This window comes from Crocodylus porosus, unplaced genomic scaffold (genome assembly GCF_001723895.1).
Source record: "Crocodylus porosus isolate Cpor-Errol unplaced genomic scaffold, CroPor_comp1, whole genome shotgun sequence".
Lineage (NCBI taxonomy): Eukaryota > Metazoa > Chordata > Crocodylia > Crocodylidae > Crocodylus > Crocodylus porosus.
The window spans coordinates 11,795,734-11,805,602 of NW_017728928.1; the positions used below are offsets into that span (position 1 = coordinate 11,795,734).

The 9,869-nt window shown below is 43.6% G+C and overlaps 1 protein-coding gene across 1 annotated transcript; it reads right to left on the minus strand.

Moving 5' to 3' along the window:
• Positions 1-3,160: 3,160 nt before the first annotated feature.
• LOC109315058 (52 kDa repressor of the inhibitor of the protein kinase-like) lies at positions 3,161-9,540 on the minus strand. Its single transcript, XM_019542532.1, has one exon. The coding sequence runs from the start codon at positions 9,459-9,461 to the stop codon at positions 7,065-7,067; it is 2,397 nt and encodes a 798-aa protein (XP_019398077.1). The 5' UTR covers positions 9,462-9,540; the 3' UTR covers positions 3,161-7,064.
• Between the last annotated feature and the right edge of the window lie 329 nt (positions 9,541-9,869).

Consider the following 9,869-nt stretch of genomic DNA (forward strand, 5'->3'; position numbering starts at 1 on the left):
GTGCCTCCCCCGGGGCCCGAGGGGGGCCCGAGGGGAGCCCAGCAGAGAGGTGGCTGGGCAAGTTCCTAAGAGGCAAGATAAACAAATAGCTAGTAATTAGAGACATCCATGATATGGGCTCCTGGTATGGAAACACATTGTACCAGAACGACATTCTGATCTGCAACCTCCTCTTATCTCTTTTTCAGTTCTGGCCTGCTTGTGGCCAGAGACACTATACTTTCTGGTGATTTTGTGACAGATAAATGTCCTCTAAGAACTGTTTTGAGTTCATTCCAAAGTTTTAACTTGAACAGATGCTTGATTTAGAGGAACAACAGTAATTGTTTCTAACCTAACATGCACATTACTCTGCTCTTTGCATGCAAGTGGATGGACCTTCTCACTTTTGGGTTTCTTCCAAGAGTGTCATAATTTGTTTCCCGAACACATTCTATCTGAGCGACTCTCCCATCTGCAGAAGATGGCTGGGCAGGACTAGCGCCAAAGCCCAGCACCACCTCTGTAACAGCTGTTTGAGAAGTGGGAACATATGGGGGAGTAAGAAAAGGAGCTTTCTTAAAATAATCAAAGGTGCTATATTCTTCCATGTAGTATGCAGCTTATTTAAACAGGGCTTAAAACATGTGAAGGCCATTACAGATCAAAAGACATGCAAAACTATCTTACATGCTATTTATAGAAATAATGCAAATAGCCATTGTAGCAAACACTGTGTGAAGCGTGTCACAAAATGGAGATGACTTCATAGTGCCACAAGACATTTTTGCGTTTTAAACATAAGTTGTCTACTTTCTCATTGCCCACTCCTTCCTTCTTATTTGATCTCTTTTTAGTATTTACAACCTGTCCATACAGGGGAATTCTTTAGGGCATATCTGAAAGAAGAGGGTTGAACTAATGCTTCCTGTCTGAGAATAGAATGGGAGATTTAAAGACAGAAGCAGCATTACATGGAAGACATATCAAGGTGGGCACTGTTAGTGGAATAAAGGATTTGAAGGCAGATATGAAAAGAAACTGGATCTTAAATATATCAGCTTTCATGTTTCCTGTATTACAAGTATATAAAAACAAGCTAAAAAACAATTTCAGCGATGATGTTTGCCCCAAGTCTTGCTACCAACTATGCATGTTCATGAACATTACTTACAAAAAATAAGTAAACAGGGCATCTACACAGCAACAGGGAAAGTTAATTATATAGGAGAAACAGCCAAACTGACTAGATATCAAGTGCTGTTTCAAGTCAAATGATAAAAATGGGAAGAGATGACACATCTCTAAATTTATTACTGAGAATTTAGGGATTACTAGTGAGAGACCATTCAAAAACTGCAGACATAAGTGTTGGTTGTCACCATTTCTGAAAGCAAGCAGCTTCTCTTAAGAGCATAGGTAAATATGCACCTTCCTACTCAGCAGACCTGTTACCTTTGTGTCCTTGTCTACTCACAATAATGAAAACAAGGGGCTTTTGCTCCCATCTGTCCTGTCAAACTGCCATAGCTCAAGGAGAAATGAGCTGGATTCCTTTTTTAGCTATCACCAGCAGACTGCATGTTCCAGTCACAGGACCTCCTTTCTTACATCTGTGCAAAGGGGTTGCAGAGGTATAATCCAGCGCATGTTTAGATGATATCAGAGTTGCCCAGACATACCCGAGGGCAGACATTAATTATAAAATCCTTGTTAGCGGTGATGATCAAAATGCCAGATGCAGAACTACTAGACTTTCTAGCGCTAAACTTGCAGTGCTGGTAGTTACAAAAAGCAAACAAACATGCATGTACTTGTAAAAGAAGCAGATCTGACCCAGGAGTTTGAGAGACAATAGATGTGAGACTGCACAACACCATTCTGTATAGGATCATGTTTCAGAGCAGACCTTAACACTACATGTCTTTAGTCAAAATGCAGCCATATTCACTTGCTAACATGGAAAAGTTAAACACAGTATATGCACCTCTACACAGGCAAATCTAGGGCATGTATTCCACCCTCATTTTCCTGCATCACTGTTTCTCTTGACACTGTCTGCCCTACTCTTGTCCTCCTCTGTTTCCCTTTCCACTTTTCTAGTTGCTCCTTCTGCAGATGCTCTTCCATACGTCCCATTCTTGGCCCTTCTTCTCTTTCACTCCTTGAATGACCTCGTCTACCCAGTTTCAAATTACACTGATGACTTGCATGCAATCCTACCTCCTCATGTCTTACCTGACTCCCTCCATCTGATCTGCACTTCAGTCCCTCTCTGTCAGTTACTTCTTGATCTCTCACTATCAACTAAAAGCCATCACAATTAAGCTTGCCTCTGTCATTAAGATAGCAACACCCTCCAGATTCCTAAGGACAGTTAACAGGAGAAAGAGGAGGAGGAATGCACATTTTTTGTCTCTTTCCTTGTCCCTCGATCTGCATGTCCATCTTTCCCCATGACATTTCTGAGATCATTTTGCTCGAAATAGCTAAGACTCTTGTTCAGGCTTTCATTATCTCCCAGCCTGATTTTTCTTCTCTGGATCCTCCAAAACCCACATGCTCATATAAGCCCCTACTGTTGAAATCACCTCCCTACTCATCTCTCTGACCACATTCCTCACCCCTCCTTAAATCTTTCCCTTGGTTACCTGTTTTAATTGCCTCAAGGTCAATTTTCTTGTTCTCGCTATCAAGGCTCTTTCACATCCATCTCTCCATACTTACCTGCTTTGTGCACAGCTCTTCTGCTCTTGCAATTGTTTCAACATACACTCTGCTTCTTTCTCCAGCAAACATTTCTGCACTTTCTTTTGGCCAACCTCCAGACCTGGAACACTCTGCTGAAACTGGTCCATATCAGCAGTACCTGTTTTAGTGTGCCACTGAATCTCCCCTGGAAAGTTAATAGTTACAAATGATTTAAAGCTGGTACCACATGCCTTCAACTCATTACATGTATTGCATGCTAAGATTCTCTATGAATTTCTTATCTAATTTACATGAATAATCTCTATTTTTTTTAAACAAGGACATTTAGGGGGGAAAGTTACAATAGTATAGGGTATAGATTGGTAATTTAAAGGTAAAACATATCACAGGGATGTTTTAATTTTAAACTCAGGATATTCTAAACCAGGTTAACTTTGTTCCCCAATGAAACCATGAAACGAAAAAAATGTGCCTTTAAAAATTAGTTTAATCTAATCTGTGACTGCATACACCCTCCATATCATCATATAGCTATTGCATCGTGTCACTACAAGATGGAAGTGAAGTTGTTCATTTCCACATGCAGATGGTTTAGCAATTAAACACTCTCACTATGAGCAATAAATACTCACTTTATCGGCAAATGTACAAGTTCTGCTATCACATGGCTCAACTCATCTGCACATATGGGTGATGGTATCTTGATACTGCCAAACAATATACAAAAAGGCAACAAAATGCCTTCGTGCTACACCTGCATGTTTGAGTTTATGATAATGCAGCTCATACAAATTCTACATTTGAAGAGAGACATTAAAGTCTGATATTCCCTTTTTCTGGTATTATCTCATGTTCTTTCACAAAGTGATTTCTGTTTTCCTCCAGTGTAAATGAAAGGAAACTCTAGTCCAACCTGTTTATCTATAGAAAGACCCTCTGAAAATACGAGCATGAATTAACCCTTTGATGACAGAATAGAACAGACCCAGTGTACCCAGCAAATTGTACAGTGGGTGCCTATTAAGTGTTTGGGTAAAAACCCAACCCAGGTTTTTACTAGTAAGATATTGGTGCTAATAGCAATATTCCAAGTGTAGGGAACTAACTGATCCAACATGTCAGAGATCTCAACTTTGTTCCTTGTATTACTGCCAAAATCCGAGAGAAAAAGGGGATCGGGGAGAACATCTAAGCTTTGCTCTGATGTCACTCTCCCTAACCCCAGCACAGTAAAATCATTGCTGTAAGAGTTGACGCATAGTTCTTTCCTGCCACAATCATGTTAATGTTCATACTATGAATGGAAGAGCTGGGAGCAATCCCATGGCCCATTAGGGACTGTGGAAGACATAAATGAACAGAGAGAATTTCTGGAGGTAACACGGCCAGAAAAGTCCCTCTGAACAAGTAAAGTGCCCTTTCCTGTCCAAGTCATATGGGACTTCCAGTGGAGTACCTGAACAGGGGAAATTGGTAGGGGAAGCTGCTAAGTCACTGAAGCTATTTAGATGTGTTACTACTGCTAAGCACCAACAATATATAAAGGCCAAAAGTCTCACTGAACTTGGCAGCCCAGTGGGCTAGCGCAGTAAAGGCACACCGATCGCTAGAGTCAATAGTACACAGAGTGACATGGCTCCTGTGTGCCATTTGCCTGCCAAAGCAACTAGGTACTCATTTGAAGCTGGGTCAATTAGGGATAGCCTTTAGCAAAAGTCCAGAACAAGACTCACACTCACATCTTGGGAGCCATAGCAAGATACTTAGCTGCTATACTCCTTGACCCCACATATATTCATGATCCTCTCTGTGGACTGAGACCTTGTAGTGGTAGAGAGGCTTGTGTGTCCCAACGACCCTCAGAGCTATGTTGTATGGAGTCTTGCACTCCTGGCAGGATCACTCACGATGAACAAGCCTGAGGGGAGGTTCCACACAAACTATGGTCCAACCCGAAGTCCTCAGTTGTGGATCAGGCAGGTGTTAGGATCTCAACAGCTGTAAAAACAGAAGGCGGCTGCACCAAAACGGAGGTGTCCCACCATCAGGGTTTCTCCCCTGACACTGGGTCCAGATCTCTACCTTGTGAAGATTGTGTGGCTGCTGTTTCTGTGCACCAGCTTCCTCAGGTTAAATGAAGTCAGGCTTCTGGCATAGGAAACACTCTCCAATAAGCTATGGTAGAGATCATCCTCGAATCAAGGGATTGCCACCAATGACGACAATGGAAGAAAAGGTCACAAAATGGTGGAATGAGATGAGCACCACTAAAGAAGGCAGGAGGACTTGAAAGAGAGCACACAGTGCATCTCAGCATTGGACTGTAATGTTACCCTCTCAAGTGTTCAAGCCCAGCACTGAACTCCACACAGCAATAGTCCTGTGCAATGAAGCTTGTCCTGCCTCTCAAGGAGGGATTTAGCACTGCAAGGGGAGAACAAAATGACTGAATACAATGATATAGCCACATACAAGTGAGAGAAGGGAAAAAATAAAAAGGCGACATAAAGGAGAGATTTAAAAGGCATCATGGAAAGAAGAAGAGGAGCCCAGAGGTGTCCTTGAGAACAGACAAGTTCTGGACAGGGAGTAGGTGAATGTGTAGCAAGAGGCAGCAGAGTACAAACTGGGGGACAAGCCCAGGGAAATTAGGATTCCTCTCCTGCTGCAGTCCTGTGAACACGGGATCTGGGTTTTTTTTCTCTCCTTAGCTGCATTGCGAAGCGAGAAAGAATAAAGAAGGATTATAAACAAATATACAAATGTTCAGGAGGTGAAAGATTTTAGGGTCTTTGGGAGTTGGCCTGGGATTGTACCAAAGAGAGGAGAGGTTTTGAGAGCATGGAGAAATTTGATTGACACAAAGGAGCACACTTGATAAGTCCAGAGCTTTATTAAGATTTGTTGCTCAAGGGCATGCTGGAAGTCTGCTTCCATTCATAGCTTTTGCATCTCCTGACCAGCTAGGATAATTCCCCTGTTTTCTCTCAACTTCTCAGTTAAAACAGAATTCCTTCCAAGTGAGGAGTGTCGCACTCTCCTTTCCAAAGCCATCTGCAGACATTCTGTGGAATGGCAAGGACAGACTTCAAAGTCCAAGCTCACAGGAGACATGGGGCAGAACAATTTGCCCCAAATTCGAACAGGGAGAGTAAAACAAGCATGAAATGAAAGCAGCAAGGATAGAATCTTGCCTGGAATCAACTGAGTTGAAACACATGTGATTACAAAGAAGGCTAAGGGGGTAGAGCTGAGTTCAGCAGAGCAAAGCCCCCACAGATTCCCTTGGAGGCTTAAATTCTATTTGAATTTAGGAAACAAGATTCATCCTTGGGCAACTGACCAATCCCTACCAACAAATTGGTGCCAACTGGCCAATCTGTGAAGGAGAGAGCCTAATTCCATCACAGAGACAGATGACAGTGTCTAGTCACCCAGAGCACACTGCAGAGGGAGGTCATACTGCACAACAGACCTAAACCTGCGGTACCCAAGTGATAGTAAAGTGGCACAAGCTGGCGCCTTGTCTGTAAGGGGTCAATGGCCTAATTGACTGAGTTGAAGTGGAGCAAAGAGGGAGAACTCCACAGAAATGCTACTTCCAGGAGAAAAAACAATGTGCAATTTCATAATCATTTCCACATTAAGCCCGTGCTTGGGTTTGCAAAAGCAGAAAGAGCGAGGCTAAAGTTGACCTTTCAACTTTTAACTCTGGAAGCCTGATTGTATAACCGTCACTTTGCATTTATATGGTTTTGTGCAGAGTATGAACTGCATGCAATCTTACCAACTCCTTACATCAACATTCATAAATACTGACACCTCTTCTTTCCCAAGTCACAACATTAGTGTAGAAGGAATGAGCTTTAAAAGGTAATCAATGTCCCCTTGCTCATCAACTTTCTGCTTTTTCAGAAAATAGTGCTTTCCTGCTTTTTGCTTTCTTGGTTGGGCAGGTCTTGAGTTCCCTAGACTTTCTATGCTGGCAGTGTTCCCAGCTGGCCGGAGTTCTGTAGTTCCATACTTCCACACTGGCCTCCAGCTTCAGCCCACGGAGGTTAATCAGGCAGAAACCATGACCAGAGGAGACCAATGGGATGACAGACAAAATTGCCTGGGGCATCTAGGCACAAGGACCAGCATGTGATGTGGTGCATCATCATCACATATAACAATGCAATTTTTCTCCAACTACAAAGAAACAAGAAAGTTTACTAATATCCTAGGGTCCAAAGGTTATATATTGAGTTTCAGATTGAAGTAAAAACAACTGCAACTTTATTGGACTGTGTAGTCAGTTGCTATATTAAGTATAAAAAGGGCAACAAACTAGGAAAGACTTTTGTCCTTAGGATTCTATGTACATTTCTCATTCAGAGTAATAAAATAAAATCTAGCCTTGAGCGTCTTGACAGTTCATCCAACACTTCACTGACAGTTATTTTAATGTGCGAGTTTATGTACAACATGGCCAGTCCATTAAGACGCTCTTCATCCACTGCTGAATGAAGCCAAGTTTTAATTCTGTGGAGAGCAGAGAAACTTCTTTTCTCTGGAGCTGCAGATACAGGAAGTGTGCACAGAATCCTGAGTAAAATATGAATGTTTGGAAACCATCCCTTGTCGCAGTCTGTCAGACTATCAATGGCTGTGCTTGGCACTTCTTTTTCCTCCTTGCCCTGCCACTTGAGTTTCCACAATTGAAATTCCTCCAAAACCATATTCCCGCTATCTGGCAAGTCTTCACCATACATCTCTAGAACACGGCTAAGCTTTTCAGACGGATACCGACATGAAAAGAGAGGTATTAGAATGCCAAGATCTGTTACAGTGTTGCTGTGCGATGTAAATCTCTGTGCCAGTTCTTGAATCATGAAGTCCAAAAATGGGATATAAGTGTTAATTCGAAAGTAGTCCTCAACACTGTCACATGGAACATTGCATCTGTGTTGCTGCCGGGCTGCAAGTTGAGGCAATTTTACCTCAATGTCATGTTTAATTGCAAGTGACTGGGCAATATTAAATATTTCTGCAAATTCAGCATTAGAGTTAGATCTCTTACCTTCTAAAACCTCAACTGCCAATTTCACTTGGTCAAAACATTCCACAATATCAGCATTTACCCTCTGAAGTTCCTTGGACAGTGGAAGAGTGATTCCTAAGAGGAATTCAGCAACTGTCAAATTGATAATAAATTCAAAATCACATACGCTTTTGTAGTAGAAATTTGCTTTATTTCTGACTGCTTTGTCACCATCCGTCTGCATTGCTTCCAGTGCTGCAATGACAGCATCAAAGAGCTCAGCGAACACCATGATACTGTCATGTCGCTCCACCCATCTAGTAACACAGACACTTTGCAAGCGTTTGTGCCTGCTCTTTGGACACATGGCATTTATAGCATCTGACAGGTACTTCATCTGTTTGGCTGATTCCTCAAAATATCCGATAGCTTCATTCAGAATGCCTAAGGTAGTTTCTATTCCACGTATTGTGCAAGATTTTGCTATGGTAAGATTCAGAGCATGAGATGCACAATGGCTGTACGCAGCTTTGGGAAAGTCAGATTTTATGTGAGCCTGTATACTGTTTACGTGGCCAGCCACTTTGGTGGCTCCATCATAACCCTGCCCCCTCAATTTTGTCAAATCTAGACTACATTCTCTCAAGAAATCCAAAAGGGCCTTTGCTAAACTGGCACCAGTCAGGTTATAAACAGGTAAAAAGCCTAGGAAAACTTCACAAACTGTAACTGGATCTTCTTTGACATACCGCACACAGACAGACATTTGTTCCACATTTGAAGTGACCGTGGTTTCATCATCTAGGAATACGGCAAAAAAACCTGACTCATTTATTTCATGTACCAGCTTGCTTCTGACGATGATATTGCTTGCTTCTATAATTTCCCTTTGAATGGTTTCACTACTGTATATTGCATTTTGGGGCTCATTTAGTAAGTGTTCATGTAAGGTTATGTCACCAGCTTGACAATGGAGGTGCAGAAGTGATTGGAAAATGCTTTCAGATTTACTCTGACCATTGTTATCTAATTCACCGTTATCCTTCCCTCCAAGTGGCAGACCGTTTTTACCTGCGAACACCACAGTCTCAATGACAGGTGCAAGTTTCTTTCTGTTTTCTTCTACCTGGGCACATCTTTCTTCATCCAGCGTGTGTATGAGAATTTTATAGGTTTTTTCATAACATTCACTGAATATTTGTGCTTCCAAACAGGCTGCTTCGTGAAACTTTTTTGTAGCGTGATTTTTTAATTTTGTCGTAACTTTTTGCCAGTTCTTGCATGGCTGAGAAACCAGCGTAGAGAGTTTCTGGCCTCCTACCTGTATTGGGGCAAACAGCACACAAACACGACAAAAGACACCAGCGCATTTCTCACTATAAGATACGAACGGATAATTTATCAGCCATGAGTAATTAAATTTTCGCGACGTGTTCTCCGAGTCTTTATACACTGGGAACTCATAGCTCGGATGAGGGGTCCATGGCTGGGTAAGCAGTTTATACTTAATTTCATCACTTATCGAATGCCTGCAGTCTACGTAATTCCCAATGTCGTAGTCACGGGGAGTTTCTGGATCGGGCAGGACTTCCTTTTGATCCAGCGCCAATGGCTGAGCTTGGTGCACGGCAGCAGACCCGGGATCCAGTGGTTCCCACGCAACAGGCTCGCTTTTCACCGTGGCGACGCACCACTTCGTACATAACGGATTTGCGGCCGTCTCGTCTTCTTTCCGTCTGATCTCCATGTCGGCCCGAACCACGAGGCGCCTCACGCAGAGCGGAGACCTGGAAGAGCACAGCAGCGAAAGGCGAAGCGTCAGGACAGCGACACCGGCACCGTGACGCCCGCACCCGGCGGCCCAGCGGGACGATGTTGCGGAGGCCTCGCTGTGCAGCCAGACAACCGCTGCGCTGAGCCCGGCACGAGGGCGGGGGGTGCCGAACCCGGCTCAGCACCATGCCCCCGAGCCTGCGGGGACGGGAGAGGAACAGGGGGCCGCCACGGCCCCCCAGCCCGAGCCCGGCCCCCGGGGCTCCGGCAGGGCCAGCGGGGTCCTTCCTTCCGCCCGTCGCGCGGGGCTGCCCTTGGCGCGCCTGCCCCCCAAACAACCCTCACTGTTAAGACCCGATAAACCCGTCCTCCTCACCACAGC